The 15,325-nt window shown below is 65.0% G+C and overlaps 2 protein-coding genes across 5 annotated transcripts in view; one reads left to right on the forward strand and one right to left on the reverse strand.

The window, feature by feature from the left end:
• The window catches only part of LOC127384579 (dedicator of cytokinesis protein 2-like), a 57,896-nt gene extending 45,016 nt beyond the window's left edge, over positions 1 to 12,880 (forward strand). Inside the window, exons 29-53 of the mRNA XM_051619213.1 lie at positions 1,686 to 1,784; positions 1,926 to 2,020; positions 2,463 to 2,541; positions 2,652 to 2,752; positions 4,438 to 4,496; positions 5,064 to 5,212; positions 6,260 to 6,345; positions 6,906 to 7,062; positions 7,337 to 7,377; positions 7,613 to 7,703; positions 7,785 to 7,904; positions 8,246 to 8,335; positions 8,439 to 8,543; positions 8,657 to 8,798; positions 8,975 to 9,056; positions 9,161 to 9,245; positions 9,495 to 9,581; positions 9,894 to 10,070; positions 10,190 to 10,273; positions 10,374 to 10,511; positions 10,826 to 10,911; positions 11,309 to 11,462; positions 11,674 to 11,776; positions 12,111 to 12,241; positions 12,313 to 12,880. Of these exons, the coding sequence (XP_051475173.1) occupies positions 1,686 to 1,784; positions 1,926 to 2,020; positions 2,463 to 2,541; positions 2,652 to 2,752; positions 4,438 to 4,496; positions 5,064 to 5,212; positions 6,260 to 6,345; positions 6,906 to 7,062; positions 7,337 to 7,377; positions 7,613 to 7,703; positions 7,785 to 7,904; positions 8,246 to 8,335; positions 8,439 to 8,543; positions 8,657 to 8,798; positions 8,975 to 9,056; positions 9,161 to 9,245; positions 9,495 to 9,581; positions 9,894 to 10,070; positions 10,190 to 10,273; positions 10,374 to 10,511; positions 10,826 to 10,911; positions 11,309 to 11,462; positions 11,674 to 11,776; positions 12,111 to 12,241; positions 12,313 to 12,402 (2,631 nt within the window). The 3' untranslated portion in view covers positions 12,403 to 12,880. The remainder of the gene's footprint in view (positions 1 to 1,685; positions 1,785 to 1,925; positions 2,021 to 2,462; positions 2,542 to 2,651; positions 2,753 to 4,437; positions 4,497 to 5,063; positions 5,213 to 6,259; positions 6,346 to 6,905; positions 7,063 to 7,336; positions 7,378 to 7,612; positions 7,704 to 7,784; positions 7,905 to 8,245; positions 8,336 to 8,438; positions 8,544 to 8,656; positions 8,799 to 8,974; positions 9,057 to 9,160; positions 9,246 to 9,494; positions 9,582 to 9,893; positions 10,071 to 10,189; positions 10,274 to 10,373; positions 10,512 to 10,825; positions 10,912 to 11,308; positions 11,463 to 11,673; positions 11,777 to 12,110; positions 12,242 to 12,312) is intronic.
• Positions 12,881 to 13,082: 202 nt separating this feature from the next.
• On the reverse strand, positions 13,083 to 15,304 carry LOC127384005 (BCL2/adenovirus E1B 19 kDa protein-interacting protein 3-like). Of its 4 annotated transcripts, none has more exons than XM_051617847.1 (6): positions 14,959 to 15,304; positions 14,343 to 14,445; positions 14,110 to 14,239; positions 13,950 to 14,038; positions 13,708 to 13,857; positions 13,083 to 13,457 (listed from the first exon to the last, which is right to left on the reverse strand). In XM_051617847.1, the coding sequence occupies exons 1-6, from the start codon at positions 14,975 to 14,977 to the stop codon at positions 13,409 to 13,411; spliced, it is 540 nt and encodes a 179-aa protein (XP_051473807.1). In that variant the 5' UTR covers positions 14,978 to 15,304; the 3' UTR covers positions 13,083 to 13,408. The 4 variants fall into 4 exon arrangements, with proteins under 4 accessions (XP_051473807.1, XP_051473806.1, XP_051473805.1 ...); XM_051617846.1 differs by having other exon boundaries at positions 14,343 to 14,475; XM_051617845.1 differs by lacking the exon at positions 14,959 to 15,304 and having other exon boundaries at positions 14,343 to 14,659.
• Positions 15,305 to 15,325: the final 21 nt, after the last annotated feature.

The raw sequence follows: 15,325 nt of genomic DNA on the forward strand, positions 1-15,325 counted from the left end.
CCCGGGGTACCGGTTCTGGTCCCGGTGCTGGTCCCGGTGCCGGTCCCGGCCCGGCTGCCGCGGGGCTCCCGGTGCAGCGAGCGGCCGCTGCAGGGTCGGTACCTGCAGAGCCCAGCCCGGCCCCGCTCCCAACCCGCCCGGTACCTGGTGCTCGGCGGCGGCGGCGCAGGCGGCAGCGGCGGGCGCGGGGCTCGGCGGGGCGGAGAGAGGCGGGACCGCGCGGGCTCCCGGGACGGGGGCGGAGCCGGCGGGGGCGGGCTGAGGCGGAGCCGCTGTCGCTGTAGGGGCCGGTGGGACGCGGGGTTCACGGTGCCTGGGCGGAGCTCCGCGGCGGGGAGCACGGGAGCCCTGGTCCCCCGGTCCCTCCTGGCCGGGCCGGGCTCCCCGCACCGTGCGGTGGCTGCACGCCCGGCACCGCGCGTCCCCGGCACCGCGAGCACCAGGCAGGGCCGGTCCGGACGCAGCGCCCGTCCCTGGGGTGCAGGCACCATGGCCGGTCCGGTGCTCGGAGCCGGGCACACGGTGGGGCACAGCCCCAGCCCCCCGCCAGCCCGCGGCCCCGCAGCCTCGCTGGGCCCGGCAGCAGCTGCACGGGGCCGGGACGGACCCGCACCAGGGCTGGGGGCACAGCGGCCGGGGCACCTGGGAAGGAGCTGGGCAGGAGTGCTGCGTCTCCCCGGAGACCCCAGACCCTCCTCTCCAGCCTTGAGCCTGCAGCCCTGCCGGTGTCCTCGCTGTCCCGGAGCCGGTGCGGTGGCTCCGGGCTGTGGCTCGGCTGGGGGACTGTCTGGCACCGTTCCTGTCTCTGGCCACCCGGTGAGTCTGGGGACTGCGGCTGTGCCCGGCTCCCCTGGGCCCGTCCCCAGGGACACACGCACAGCGCAAACCGCATCCCCGTGGGCAGCAGCGCCGGGCTGTGCGTCCCCGTAATGCAATTTACATGTAAATACCGCTTCCCTCGCAGCAGGTGTAGCAGGCGGGGCAGGGAGTTCACCTGAAGCTTATTCCAGTTGCCACCAGAGCAGCTGTTTTCAGATGACTGAACTAATCCCGTCGAATTCCCAGGACAGGCTGACTTGCCGCTCAGGTTTTCTCGCATCACCTTCCTGCCGTACCCCACGCTCCCCGCGGGGCGGTGCCGGTCACGCAGGGCTTCCCTCTGCCGTGGTGGTGGGTGACACCCCTCCCCCCGGCTCGTGCTTGAGAAACGCCCCCCCTGACCTCAGAGAAGGCTCTGCCAGTCGGGAAGGTGACCCCAGCTCCCGCCCCGGGGTCCCCCCGGACCCCAGGGTTCTGTGGCGCTGCACAGGGACACTCAGGAACACAGGTGAATTTGTGGTGCTTTCTCTGCTTTTCCGGCGCTCGGTGTGTGATCCCGGGCACGCAGAGCATCCCCTGCCCTCACAGGAGGGGCCCTGCACTGTTACCTGTGTGACCTCCCCAGCGTCACGGCAGGACTGGAGGAGGGAAGGCTGGCTGCAGGAGCTGGGACAAGAGGAGAGGTCTGAAGAGCCAGGGAGGAGGGGGCTGGGGAGGGCAGAGGACCCCCAGGGCAGCTGGGACTGGGGGTTACAGACCTGCTGGAGGAAATCAAAGCAGTGCCAGGCGTGAGGGGACCCTCACCAGAACACCCTGCAGTGCAGCCGTGGGGCCTCGGCAGGGCCTGATCAGCCTCTCTCCCCCAGAGTCACTACGTGGCCTGCATGGCTGCCATCCTGAGCCAGATGGACAAGGAACACTACAAATCCTACATCAAGGCTTTCCCCTCCCGTCCTGAGCTGATGGTGAGTGCTGCCCCACGCAGTGACCTGGACCCTCTGTCATCCCACTGGTCCCAGTGCACTGCCTGGTGCCCCCTGCCCTGGACCTGGCATAGCCTATGTCCCTGCTCCACCCAGCTCCAGACATCTCCTCCTCCCCGGCAGGACTTCCTCATGGAGACCTTCATCCTCTTCAAGGACCTGATTGGCAAAACAGTGTACCCCTCTGACTGGATGGTGATGAACATGGTGCAGAACCGGTGAGGACCTCTGGGCTGGGAGGGACCTGTGGATGTTGGTGCTGTCTGTGAGAACCTGGGGAGCCCTGCGGGGGCCTGGGCACCAGTGGTGCCCCCGTGCCCTCTGCCCAGGCCTTAGCCCCTTCCAGCCCTGCCTCGGACAGCCCGGGGGCTGTGCCTAGGCTGGCTCAGGGAGCTCCAGGTCCTCCCTGCTCTGTCCCAGGACAGTCTGGCCCCATCTGGGAGATGGGTGGCAGAGCTGTTCTCATGTGCTTGGGGGTGCCCTGGGAGGCAGCAGGGAGCCAGCACCACTCCCCCTGGGGATGCTGGGTGTGAAGGACCATGCCCTGTGCAGCATTTGGAGCCCCGCGGTGGGCAGGAGGGAGGGGGCTGGTGGGAGGGGGCAGGGCAGGGGCAGCACAGCCACCCCCTGCTCAGTTCCCCATGGCCTCTCACCCTGCAGTGAGTTCCTCCGTGCCATCAACCAGTTTGCCATGACCTTGACTGAGATGTTCCTGAGAAACAGTGACTTTGAGCTGCAGGTGAGAGGGTGCTGCCTGTGCCCTGCAGGGCTGGGGAGGAGACCCAGACTGTCCCCAGCTCCCTGAGCCACCCAGCCTGGCATTCATCCCCCCCCATGTTTTCACTGCAGCTTTGGAACAACTATTTCCACCTGGCCGTGGCTTTCCTCACCCAGGACTCCCTGCAGCTGGAGAACTTCTCCCAGGCCAAGCGCAACAGCATCCTGACCAAGTGAGTTGCCCTCCTGGCCCTCCCTGCCCAGCAGCACCTTGGGGCTGAGCTCTGCAGCTTGGCTTCAGGTTCCTGCTCCAGCCTGCTGCCATGCCGTGGGATCAGGGATTTTGGGATCATAGAATCATAGAACTACTCAGGTTGGAAAAGCCCTTTGGGATCACCGAGTCCAACCATCATCCCTACTCTACAAAGTTCTCTCCTAAACCATCTCCACCACCACCACATCCAAACCACCCTTCAACACATCCAGGGATGGTGACTCAGCCACCTCCGTGGGCAGCCCTGTTCCAGTGTCTAACCACTCTTCCTGTGAAAAAATTTTTCCTAATGTCCAGTCTGAACCTGCCCTGTTGCAGCTTGAACACATTCCCTCTTGTTCTGTCGCTAATTACCTGTGGGAAGAGACCAACACCAACCTCTCTACAATGACCTTTCAGGTAGTTGTAGAGACTGATGAGGTCTCCCCTCAGCCTCCTCTTCTTCAGACTAAACATTCCCAGCTCCTTCAAGTGTTCTTCATAAGATTGATTCTCTAGGCCCTTCACCAGCTTCGTTGCCCTCCTCTGTCCCCCTCCAGCACCTCGAGATCTCTCTTGAATTAAGGTTTCTAAGGTCCAGCCAAAGGTCCCTATTTAGCCAGGCTGGTCTCCTACCCTGCTTCCTGTTTTTTTGGCACATGGGGACAGCCTGCTCCTGTGCCTTTAGGACTTCTTTCTTGAAGTATGTCCAGCCTTCCTGGACTCCTTTATCCTTCAAGGCAGCCTCCCAAGGGACTTTGTCAATCAGTCTTCTGAACAGGTCAAAGTTTCCCTCCAGAAGTCTAAGGTGGCAGTTTTACTGAGCCCTCCTTGTTTCTCCAAGGATCAAAAACTAAATCATCTCATGATCATTGTGCCCTAGATGGCCTCCAACTTCTACTTCCCCCACAAGATCTTCCCTGTTCACCAGGGCACCCTCCCTGGTCAGCTCACTTACCAGCTGTGTGAGTTTTCTTCCACACATTCCAGGAACCTCTTGGAATGTTCCCTCTCTGCTGTGTTGCATTCCCAGCAGATGTCTGGGAGGTTAAAATCCCCCACAAGAACAACAGCAAGTGACTGGGAGGTTTCTCCCAGCTGCTTATAGAAAGCTTCATCCACCTCACTGTTTGGTTGGGAGGTCTCTAGCAGACTCCCACAGCGTCACCAGCTTTATTGGCCATTAACCTCATCCAAATACTCTCAACCTCATCATGACTACACTTGATTTCCAAGGTCTCATGGCATTCTCTAACAGACAGGGTCACTTCACCCACTCTCCTTCCCTTTCTGTCCCTCCTGAAGAGCTTGTAGCCATCGATTGTGGCAGTCCAGTCGTGTGATGCATCTCACCATGTTTCTGTGACAGCCACTATGTCATAGTTTCCCTGGTGTATCATGGCTTCAAGCTCCCCCTGTTTGTTGCTCATACTGCATGCATTGGTATTGATGCACTTCAGATGAGCTAATGATTCCAACACATTTTTTCCACTGTGGCCTCCATTTCCTACCAGACCCTTCTCGGGTGCTTCCATGATTTCTACACATCTATCCTTTCTCTCAAATGAAACAAGAGTGATGAACCAGTGGGGCTGTGCTTGGTGCCTTGGGCTGGATGCTGAGCTCTGTCTGCAGAGCAGTGCTGACCAACATCTGTCCCAGCAGGTACGGGGACATGAGAGCTGTGATTGGAGCTTCCATTCGGGACATGTGGTACAACCTGGGTGAGTTGCAGTGAGGACTTGGCAAGTCTCTGCAGGCTGGTGTTCATCAGCTGGGGAGGGGGGTGTTGCTGGTGTGGAGCGTGGGAGCCTGCAGGGGTAAGCAGGGAATATGAGCCTGCGGGCATGAGCCTGTAGGATGTGCAATCTGTGGGATGCTGTGGGATGTGCAATCCATGAGATTTGTAAGCCCATGGGATGTGCACACCTGGAGGTATGCAAGGTGCTGGGCTGTGCTACTGGGAGCATCCCAGGGCCAGCCAGGCAGGGAGGATCCAAAACTTTGGTTCTGTGCCCCCCACCCTGCTCCAGCAGAGAGCAGGAAGCTGTATGGGTGGTTCCCATGCACCAGGGCCTCCAGGACACCAGCACAGCCCCAGCCATGGTCCCACAGCCAAGTGTTTCCATGCTGTCCTGGCCACATGGCATCACCTGCCCACCAACGTGGCTGCCCTGAGCACCTTGTGGTGCTGTGGTCTATTCCCAGCACCAACCCTGCTCCTTTTCCATGTGTTGCTGCCCGTTTGCAGCCCCCAGGCTGCAGTCTCCAGCCTCTCCTGTTCTCTCCAGGCCACCGCAAGATCGAGTTCATCCCGGGCATGGTGGGCCCCATCCTGGAGATGACGCTGGTGCCGGAGCTGGAGCTGCGCAGATCCACCATCCCCATCTTCTTCGACATGATGCTGTGCGAGTACCAGCAGACCAGGAGCTTCAGCCGGGTGAGTGCCCAGGGCTGCAGCTCCTCAGCTGGGATGGAACGTCCCTGCCGGGGTGGGTGGAGGTGATGCTCATCCTCCCCTCTCATCCTGGGTTGTGGGGCTGCAGGAGGGAGGAGGGACAAGGGACAGGGCCAGACACCTGGCAGGACATGAGAAGCAGGGGCAGCTGGGTGACACAGAGGGTTTCCCAGGGAGGAGCAGGGAGAAGGTCAGGTTGGTCACCTCCTCAGCTGGTCCTGGCACTGCTGGCAATGAGCACATTGGGAGGGGGTGGCTGCATAAGCCTCTGCATTCCCACTGCTCTTCCCCTGTGGCTGTGAGGTTTCCACATGCAAAAGCCTTTTTCAGCTTATGGTGAGGTGGCATTAGTCTCTTTCAAGCTGGAAACCTTACACTCTGTTGGGGTCTCCCATGGGAGGAGAAGAGCTGGGACTGCCCTCGGAGCCTGGGTGACATGGATCCTGCTGGTCCCCTGCCCCAGCCCCTTGCGCACACCCGGGTCTGTCCCACAGGGGAGCTGCCCTGGAGGAGCCGTGTGGCCACCTGAGCCATTCTGCCGTGACACAGGGGCTCTGTGGCTCAGGAGCCAACCATCACAGTGCCTCTGGCCCAGGGGGATAAGGTTCCCTGAGTTTGGGGTGTTCAGACCCCAGAGGGACCCAGCATGGAGGCAAGGGATACCCAGGGGTACCAGCAATTAGGTATCTGCTACAGATGCCCCCATCCTGTGCAGGTGCAGGGTATCCCTGGCTCTTAGGTCCACTGGCTGCAGCCAAAGCATAGATCCCATGGACTTGAGGGCTGAGCATCACCAGGGAGGTGGGGGACCCTGGGCAGACAGAGCCCTGACCAGGCCCAGACTGCTGGGGACCAGCAATGAGGCCAGCACAGAAGCAGGGCAGGGACCTGGGGAGCAGGGCAGGGACAGAGAGCAGGATGGGGCCCTGTGGGTGCTGGGGCAGTGTGGGGACTTGTCCCCAGCAGGGAGCAGGAATGGGGGGGACAGTCTCCATGCAGCCTGGGCTGCACTCACACATGTCTCTGCAGTTTGAGGACGAGATCCTGAGGAAACTGGACAGCGAGGTGGAGGGTGGCCGGGGAGATGAGCAGTACAAGCAGCTTTTTGAGAGCATGTGAGTGTGCGGAGACATCCACGACCCTCTCCCTAGGGCATGGCCCTTTGCTGCCCATCGTGCTCCTGCCCTGCTGAGCCTCGGCCACCCAGCTCCTCTTTACACTGGGCTCTGCCCCAGGCACCTCTCTGGGGGACCAAGACGTGGAATTAGGAGGGCTGTGGCCCTGGCAGCATCATGTCCCCCTTGTGCACCCCAACTGCCTGGCCAGCCTGCCCCTGCCTGCCCCCAGCACTGCCACTGGCCCAGGAATTATCCCTGCTCAGCCCCAGGTGATGCCCCTGCCCTGCCCAGACTTTGCTCTTGCCCAGTGGTGCCCATCACAGATTTACATGCTGGGCAGCAGGAGCCATCAGGTCTCTCCCCCACTCCTGATGTTCCCTGGGGGACAGCACGGGGCTTGCTCTGTCTCGCTGCAGACCAGGAGTTGCTTTTTGCCTCTTGTTGGAGGGGCTGGGCCACCCCACATCTCCCTGCACTTTGGGTGAGCTGAGCTGGGGCGGTGGTGGGAGGTTGTGGAGCTGAGCACGCAGTGAGAGCTGTGACCTCCCCCTCCCCAGCCTGCTCAGCTGCTGCCGGAGACACCCTGAGCTGGCTGAGCCTGGGGAGAACTTCATCACGCTGGTGACCGGGCTCCTGGAGCGGCTCCTCGACTACCGGGCCGTTATGAACGATGAGAACAAAACCTACAGCATGAGCTGCACCGTCAACCTCTTGGTGGGCACCTGCCCCGCATCCCCAGCTCCCCCAGGGCTCCACCCCCATATCCCCCCAGGGGTTGTGGTGCCCCTGGGACAGCAGAGATGGGGGGCACAGAGTGCAGCCCTGGTGTCCCTGGGGGGCACTGTGCAGCTCCCTGCTGCCCAGGGCAGCCCCTGTGTGGGGATGGTCCCAGCAGCACCATGAGCCAGAGCAAGGCATGGGAGTGGGGGGCTGTGGGACATGTCCCTTTCTGGGGCTACTCAAAACAGCTTCATCTGCTCTTCCCCAGAACTTCTACAAGGAGATCGACCGCCAGGCCATGTACATCAGGTGAGACCAGGAGACCACCCATCACACCGGGTGGGGGGGTTGCAGGGTCCCGAGCTGCCCCAGTCCCTGTACCCCAGCCCCAGACACATGGGATGGATGGTGGAGGAACTGGAGGGGCAGGCACTAGGTGCTCTGCCCCCCCACCCAGCAGGGGACACCAACCCATGGGTGGGCACAGGCCGGACCTCGAGCTGCGCTGGCCTTCCTGCCCCACAGACTGTACCCCTGCTCCCAGGTACCTATACAAGCTGAAAGACCTGCATGTCAGCTACGAGAACTACACAGAGGGAGCCTACACCCTGCTGCTGCATGCCCGGCTCCTCAAGGTAGGGCATGGAGTTGCCAGAGGGACCCTGGGGGTCCCCCAGGTGGGGCTCGGGGTGATGGGCTCCCCTGTGTCTGTGCAGTGGTCAGAGGAGGCCAACGCAGCCCCCATGCAGGGCTCACACAGCCCTCACCTGCACACCCAGCGCCAGCTGAAGGAGCTTCTCTACAACCAGATCATCGACTACTTTGACCAGGGCAAGGTGAGTGTGTCCCATCCCATCCTGTCCTATCCCACCCCAGCCTCACCCGTCAGCCCTGGCACTGCCTGGGGGCTGGCAGCCAGAACACCCCAGGAAAGGGGCTTGCTTGGGAAGGGGTCTCAGATGCTGGAGACAGTGGGAATCTAAGTCCTGCTGCAGTTCAGCTGGAGTCCCACTGGCACCCAGCTGGACCACCAGCCCACAGGGGGAGAGCCCACCCCTCCTCGCTGAGGAGCAGGGATGCAGGTGCCCTGCAGATGAGGCTGGTCTCCTCTGGGAGCCCCCAGAGTCCCCCACCCCAGCTCACCCAGCCCCGTGGGACCCCTGCCCATCTCCCGCAGATGTGGGAGGAGGCCATCCTCATCTGCAAGGAGCTGGCGGAGCAGTACGAGAGTGAAGTCTTCGACTATGAGATGCTGAGTGACATCCTGGTGAGCACCTGACCGGGCCTGGGGGCGCCCGCTGGGGACACTCTGAGAGGGATGGGGGGTCGGCAGGGCCCCCCTCCCCACTCACGCCCCTCTCCCTCTGCAGCAGCGGGAGGCCAAGTTCTACGAGAAGATCCTGAAGGTCCTACGGCCCAGCCCGGACTATTTTGCAGTGGGCTATTACGGGCAAGGCTTCCCCACCTTCCTCCGGGTAAGCGGCTGCCCCGTGGCCGGCGCCGTGCCAGCCCCGCCCCCGGGAGCCGGGGGGTCCCCAGCCCCGCTCCGCAGAGCGCTGGCAGGGGCTGCCATCGTCCCCCCCCACAGAACAAGGTCTTCATATACCGGGGCAAGGAGTATGAGCGCCGGGAGGACTTCGAGATGAGGCTGCTGAGCCCCTTCCCCAACGCCGAGAAGCTGAAGAGCACGTCCCCACCTGGCCAGGACATCATGGGCTCCCCGGGTCAATGTATCCTCTGAGCATGGGGAAGGGGCTGGGAGGGCGGCTTGTTCCCTGTGCCTTCACCGTTCCCTGTGCCATCACTGCTCCCTGCCCGGATCCCGCAGCCCTTCCCCTAGGGCTGTCCCCCTGTCCCCCGCAGCCCTGTCCCCCGCTGTGTGCCCGTGGCTCCTTCACTCCCGCAGATATCCAGTGTTTCACCGTGCAGCCGGTGGAGGAAGCCAGGGGCCGTTTCAAGGACCGGATCATCCCGGAGCAGATCACCAAGTGAGTGTCCCGGCGCAGAGCAGGGGATGTGCCCGCTCTGCCCCCGTGGGAGGGGGCACAACAGGGGACCCTCTTCCATGGTCTCCCCCTTCCCTCCCCTGCAGTTTCTATAAAGCCAACCATGTCCAGAAGTTCAGCTACTCACGGCCCTTCAAGAAAGGCCCAAAGGATCCAGACAATGAATTTGCAGTGAGTGCTGGTGGGGGCTGCTGGGAGCCCAGCTGGGAGGCAGGGGGAGAGGCGCGGGGGAGGGGTCTGTGGGGAGCCAGGTGTGCAGAGGAAAGGGGATGCAGGAGAGACAAAGAGTTCCCCAGTCCCGGAATGGGGAAGGTGGCCCATGGGAAGGGGAGGTAGGAGCTCCCTGCCCCACGGGGCTGCTGAGGGTGTCCCAGGGTGATGGGGAGGGGGGCAGTGGGATGAATGTCACTGTCCCCACAGACCATGTGGATTGAGCGGACAACCTTTGTGACAGCCTACCCCCTGCCCGGCATCCTGCGCTGGTTCGTCGTGACTTCCACCACCACGGTGAGGAGGTGGCGAGGGGGTGTCCGGGGGAAGTGAGGGTCTCCCAGGCCATCCCATCCCTGAGCAGCATCGCTAACCCCAGATCCAGGCTAAGATGCTGTCCCCAGACCCCCTGCCCAGTCTTCTTAAACTCAAATGTCTCAATCCACCTGGTGCCCTGGCTGAGCCCCTGCCCTGGTCCCTCGTCCCTGTCAGTCCCTGCTCTCAGTGCAAACCTGGTCCAGCCCAGCCAGCAGGAGCCAGGGTAGACCAGCCTGGTGGCTGGGTCCACCAGCTGCTGACCTCGCTCCCTCCCTCCCTCCCTGGTCACAGACCATCATCTCCCCCCTGGAAATTGCCATTGAGACCATGATGAAAACAAATGAGAAAATCATGAGCGAGATCAACCGGCACCAGAACGACCCCAGCCTGCCCATCAACCCGCTCTCCATGCTGCTCAACGGCATCGTGGACCCTGCTGTCATGGGTGGCTTCACCAACTACGAGGCGGTGAGGACACACGGGCACTCCTGGGGTCAGCAGCCATGGGCACCAGTACCTCGCAGCACCGTCCCTGCCTGTGTGGGGCTGAGCCACCCACCAGCAGGACTGAGAGGGGTCGTTTGCAGGCTTTTTTCCAGGCATCCTACCTGCAGGAGCACCCCGAGGATGAGGGCAACATCGAGAAGCTGAAGGACCTGATCGCCTGGCAGGTACAGCCCGCAGCATCCCTTCGGCAGCGGGAGGGGATGGCTGGTACCATCCCGGGGCTTCCCCACCATCCCAGGTGGACCTAACCCCCTTCTCCTGCAGATCCCGCTGCTGGCAGAGGGAATCCAGATCCACAGGCGGAAGGTGACGGAGGACCTGCGGCCCTTCCACGAGCGCATGGAGCAGTGCTTCCTGCAGCTGCGGGCCAAGGTGGAGAGCCAGTACGGGGTGCGGGAGATGGTGAGTGCCGCGGGGGGGGAGCAGGGTGCAGCCCCACGGCTGGGGTGTGGCACCCAGGGGGTGATGCTGGAGAAGCCAACACGGCTGTGGGGCAGCCCTGTGGGGCCACAGCTGCAGCAGGATCGGGGTGAGGGGCACGGTGCATGGGTGACCCGGGGGTTCCTGCCCTGGGTGGGGGGACAGCGCTGCCGCTGGCACAAAAGCAGGACCCAGCAGAGGGCAGCGCTGGCCCTGGCTGAGCCGCGGGATGGAGAGGGGAAGCTCTGCACTCCCACCCCTCCTGGCTCTCCCTCAGACTCTTCCCGTACTCTCAGGTCTGCTCTGAGGACCGGCGGAGTGGACGACCCCGATCTATTGCCTGGGGACCAGACTGGGACCGTCTGAGCCATTCTGAAGACAGGCAAGTGCTGTGGTGGGGAGCACTGGCCTGAGCCACCCCCTCGGGTGCCCTCACCCCTCCCTGCTGGCCCCACATCCCTGAACTGTCCTCACTCTCCTCCACCCCAAACGCATCCCTCCCACCTGCCTTTATGCCAAGCTGCATCTCAGGGGTCCATCTGCTGTGCCACCACGATGTCCCTGTCCCCGTGGTGGGGTGTGGAGCACAGACACCCCACGTGCAGCCCCTCATGACAGCGCTGTCACCTCAGCCATCAACACTTGTCTGGCTTGTTCCTCTCCCCCAGCACCCACTGCGGGAGAGGTGCTGGTGCTGGGCTGAAGGTGGCCGCTGCTGGCCATGGCCCCCCGGCCCACGGCCTGGCCTTGCCCACCCCTCACCAGCAGTTGCTCCACAGCTCGGAGACGCCCCGCACCTCGTGGCCCGCCCCTCGCCCCTCGGAGGGGGAGGACCGCAGGGGCGAGCGCAGGGAGAACAACCGCTCCAGCACCTTCTTCGGGTCCCGGTGGCAGGAGCTGCGCCAATCCATCTCGGAGCCACTGGATCCCAAGGTGATGCTCAGCGCAGCCTTGGTGCTGTCCCCCTCCCCAGGGACCCACCCGTGCTCCCCCAGCCCAGAGCCAGGGCTGTGGGCAGGGGCTGCCTTTGGAGCATCACACCCTGCGAGAGGCTCCAGTGTTCCCGGGGCGGGGGTGCTATGGTGGGGAGCTGCAGTGCAGCCCCGGCCCCGCCGAGGTGCTGACCCTCCCCTCTGCACCCCAGGACGAGAAGCGGAGGCTCTCCTGCAACATGAGTGAGGGCAGCTCCGAGGGGAAGCAGCTCCCGCCGGCCCGAGACGCCGCTGCAGCCCAGCCCAGCGCCGCAGGTACCGCCCCCCCAGCTCCCCAGCTGCGCAAGCACCAGCACCCCCCACCCTGGCACCCCCACCCTGGCACCCTCACCCCCTCCCCACAATGGTGCAGGCACGACCAGGGGCTTTTGGTGATATGGGCAGACCCCAAGGGCCTCAGGTCCCCCACCAAACACTCCCTGTGCAGCTGCCAGTGATCACTCCTGGATCAGCTCCCAGGAGCTAGCCCCCCACTCCTAGCTGGGTACCCCCAGACCCTCTGCTCAAGGCTCCCGCAGGCAAGAGTCAGCCCTGGCACCCCCAGGGCCCCCCAGATGGGTGACCCCAGCCCATCTCCCTGCCTATGCAGGGCTGTCCCTGTCTCCCACCGGCTTTGGAGGCCGGGTGAAGAGCGCCAAGGCTCCGCCGCTGCCGCGCAGGATCAGCCCCGCCGTGTACGAGACCTTCCTGGAGCAGAGCGACGGCGCCGCCGCTGGGAAGGTACGGCCCGGCCACGGCCCCGCTGCGCCCCCGCCGCCCCCCACCCCGGTAACAGCCCTCTCCCCTTGCAGGCATCCGCATCCCAAACGGCAGATGGGAATAAAGGACTGAAGTCACCACCTCCTCCACCAGCCAAGTCCAAGCGAGTGTCCCAGCTGTGAGCCGGTGCCTGCCCATGGGGACGGAGGGGCTGGCGCTGCCCCTGCTCCCTGCAACCGCCCTGCTTGACCCTCGCCCCCTGGGACCGCCCCTCGCCCCCCCTTGCAGCATTTCCACCAGACACACCCCGCGCGGCCACGGGGCTCCCCGCACGCCCCGGTACTCGGGTGGCACAGGGCATGGCCAGCCTGTGACCAGCAGGTTTGGGCACTGCCACCTCCAGGTGATCCCAGGGACCCTCCGGTCCCTCCCCTGCTCCACCAGCCCGTGCATGGGCTGAGCTCTCCCCTCAGCTCTGGTCCCTCGGCCCCCACCCGTCGCTGTGACTGCACTGGAGCCAGCCAGGCCTGCCAGCGGCGCCGGGCAGTGCGGGGCCAGCTCTGCTGCCAGACCCCGGCGGTGCTGCTGCCTCAGCCGGCTGCCCCGGGCCCTGCCCTGCCCCCTGCAGCAGCCCACGGCCAATAAAGCACCAACACATCAGCTGGGCACTCTGCACCGGGGCTGAAAGCCCTGTCTGACCCCAGCACCCTCCCCTGCCCACTCACAGCCCCACTGGGGGCCCTTCCCCGGCCGGGCACCACACTGGCACGGTTCCCCAGGCCCCCAGAGCAGGGCTGTGCCCCCCGAATTGCTTGCAGCCCCCTGGCATAGAAAGGCAGGGGCACCCACGAGGGCAGCCAGGACACAGCTCTGCCCCCAAGCTGGCACAGGGCTGTTTATTTGCAGGCTCAGGAGTCGTATTTACAGTCTTGTGTTAAAGAAGAGGAGGAAGCTGGACCCGTAACCAAGGGGGTGGGGAGGGCAGGGGCGGCCATCAGAGGGTTCCTGTCTAGGTGGGAGGGTGGTATCAGCTCCCTCAGCCAGGGATGAAGAAGGGACAAGGGGAGATGGCGCCTTGTGCCACAAACATGAAGTCTGGGAGCAGAGGGGCTGTGGTGGTGCCTGAGCTCCCTGGGTGCTGGTGGAGGAGCAGGGCAGCGCAGCCCCCGTCTCGCTGAGCCCAGCTCTTCACAGCGGGTTTGCCGAGGAGGCCGCCAGCCGCTTCCCAATGTAGATCCTGGGGGGCAGAGAGCAGCTGTAAGGCACCCGCCCCAGGGCAGCCTGCTTGGCCTTGGCGAGCCAGAAACCATGCAGGACAGCACCCGAGGATGAGCAATAACCCCAGGAGCACCCCTCCCATTCCCTGGGGACCGCCCCCTGGGTCGGGGCAGGTGAGACCTCCAGACAGCCCCAGACCACACGGACCTGGGGGGCCAGTTCTGGCCAAGGCTGCCCAACAGCATCAGTCAGACCCCTCAAGAACTCACCCCAGTCCCAGGGTCAGCAGGTGGCTAAGCAGCAGCGAGGGGATGAAGAGCAGCAGCAGCTCTGAACTGAAGAGTCTCTTCTTTCTCCTCACTGCACCTCCCTGCAGGCTCCACAGCACCGGCTGGGGGGAGCACACAAAGGCAAACTCCCTGGGAAAAGTGCAGGGTTAAAGGGGGCACGAGGGCAGAGCACAGAGGGGACAGGGACAGCAGGACATGCTGGTGGGGGACATGGGCCTTACTTTGGAGACAGGTGCTGGGAGGGGCGGGCCCAGCCCAGGGGCGCTGTCAGGCGTCGCTCCCTCCACTTGGCTTCCTCCGGCAGGTCCCGCTGGAAGGAGGAGCAGGGCTGGTGAGGCCGGGCAGGGTGGCACGGGGCACAGCGTGGGGGCAGCTCCTTACCTGGCAGGGAGGGGGGCAGCCCGGCTGGGGCTGGCTGTGCGGCGGGAGCAGCTCACCCTCCCCAGGCTGCTCGCTTGCCAGGCTGGCTCCATCCACATCCCAGGCCGCTGAGCTCAGTGCGAGCAGGGCCCTGCAAACACAGCCCCTGGGTCACCCAGCCCACACTGCCCCCCGGACCCCCCCGACATCCCCCCCTGGCCAGGCCAGATCCCGGGCTGCTCCTCGGGACTCACCCCTCACCGCTCTCCGTCTCCAGCTGTGCCTCCAGCAGCATCCGCTCCACGTCGGCATGGCAGGAGGAGAACCGGGAGGGCACCGGCTCGGGCTCGGGGCAGCCTGGGCCACACCACAGCTCCACCCAGGAGCCTGCGGGGACCGTCAGCCCCGCGCCGGCCCGGCCCCGCTGGGACCCTCCCCGGTGCATCCCGCACCACCGCACAGGGACCACGGGAGCAGCGAGTGCAGCCCCTGAGCCGGGATGTCCCGCACACCGCCACCGGCCCAGGGCAGCTCCTCGCCGTGCCCTGCTCCCCCCGGGCCCCCCGCCTTCCCTCCCGGTGCGCGTCAGCCCCCCCGCTCCGAGACCCCCGTTGATCCACCCCACCCCGGTGCACACCAGCCCAGCCGGGACCCCGCGGAGCCGGCCCCCCTGGTTCACGCCGGCGCTCCCGGGACTCCCGTGGACCCAGACCCGCTCTCACGTGCACACCAGCCCGCCCGGGACCGCCGCGATCCCCGCTCACCCAGACCCTGCGGGACACGCCAGCCCCCCCGGTGCCCGCCAGCCCCCCGGGACCCCCACCGCCCCGCCCCGCCCGCTGCCCCTCGGCCCCCGCAGCCCCCACCGACCGTCGTCGCCGCCCGCCATGACCCCGCGGGAGCCGCCGCGCAGCCCCCGCCGCTCCGCCAGTCACGTGACGCCCGCGAGCCCCATGTAAATAAAACCACCGGCACCGGCGTCTTAAAAGGGCACCGGCCCCGCGCTGTGGGGCCCGCGCGGCCCCCACCCAGGCGGCAGCGCCGGCGGGGACCGGATCCCCGCGGGGTTGGCCGGGAGCGCCGCCCCGGCAGCGCGGGCCCCACGCACCGCTCGCCCCGCGCGGGACGCGCCGGCCCCGCCGCGTTGCCCCTTGAAGCGGCGCCTACGTGCGGCGCGCGAGCGGGCGGCGGCTGCCGCGCGTGCCGGCCCGCACGGAGCCGGGCTGGCCCCGCCCCC

Source organism: Apus apus, chromosome 4 (assembly GCF_020740795.1).
Source record: "Apus apus isolate bApuApu2 chromosome 4, bApuApu2.pri.cur, whole genome shotgun sequence".
NCBI lineage: Eukaryota > Metazoa > Chordata > Aves > Apodiformes > Apodidae > Apus > Apus apus.

What these genes read in the sequence shown, in the direction of transcription:
- LOC127384005 (XM_051617845.1), bottom strand. Translation starts at nt 14,533, where the DNA reads ATGCACCGGGGAGGGTCCCAGCGGGGCCGGGCCGGCGCGGGGCTGACG. An exon ending in GAGACGGAGAGCGGTGAGGG is followed by an intron (nt 14,240 to 14,342) that starts GTGAGTCCCGAG and finishes CTGTGTTTGCAG; the next exon opens with GGCCCTGCTCGCACTGAGCT. An exon ending in CTGCTGACCCTGGGACTGGG is followed by an intron (nt 13,458 to 13,707) that starts GTGAGTTCTTGA and finishes TCTGCCCCCCAG; the next exon opens with GATCTACATTGGGAAGCGGC.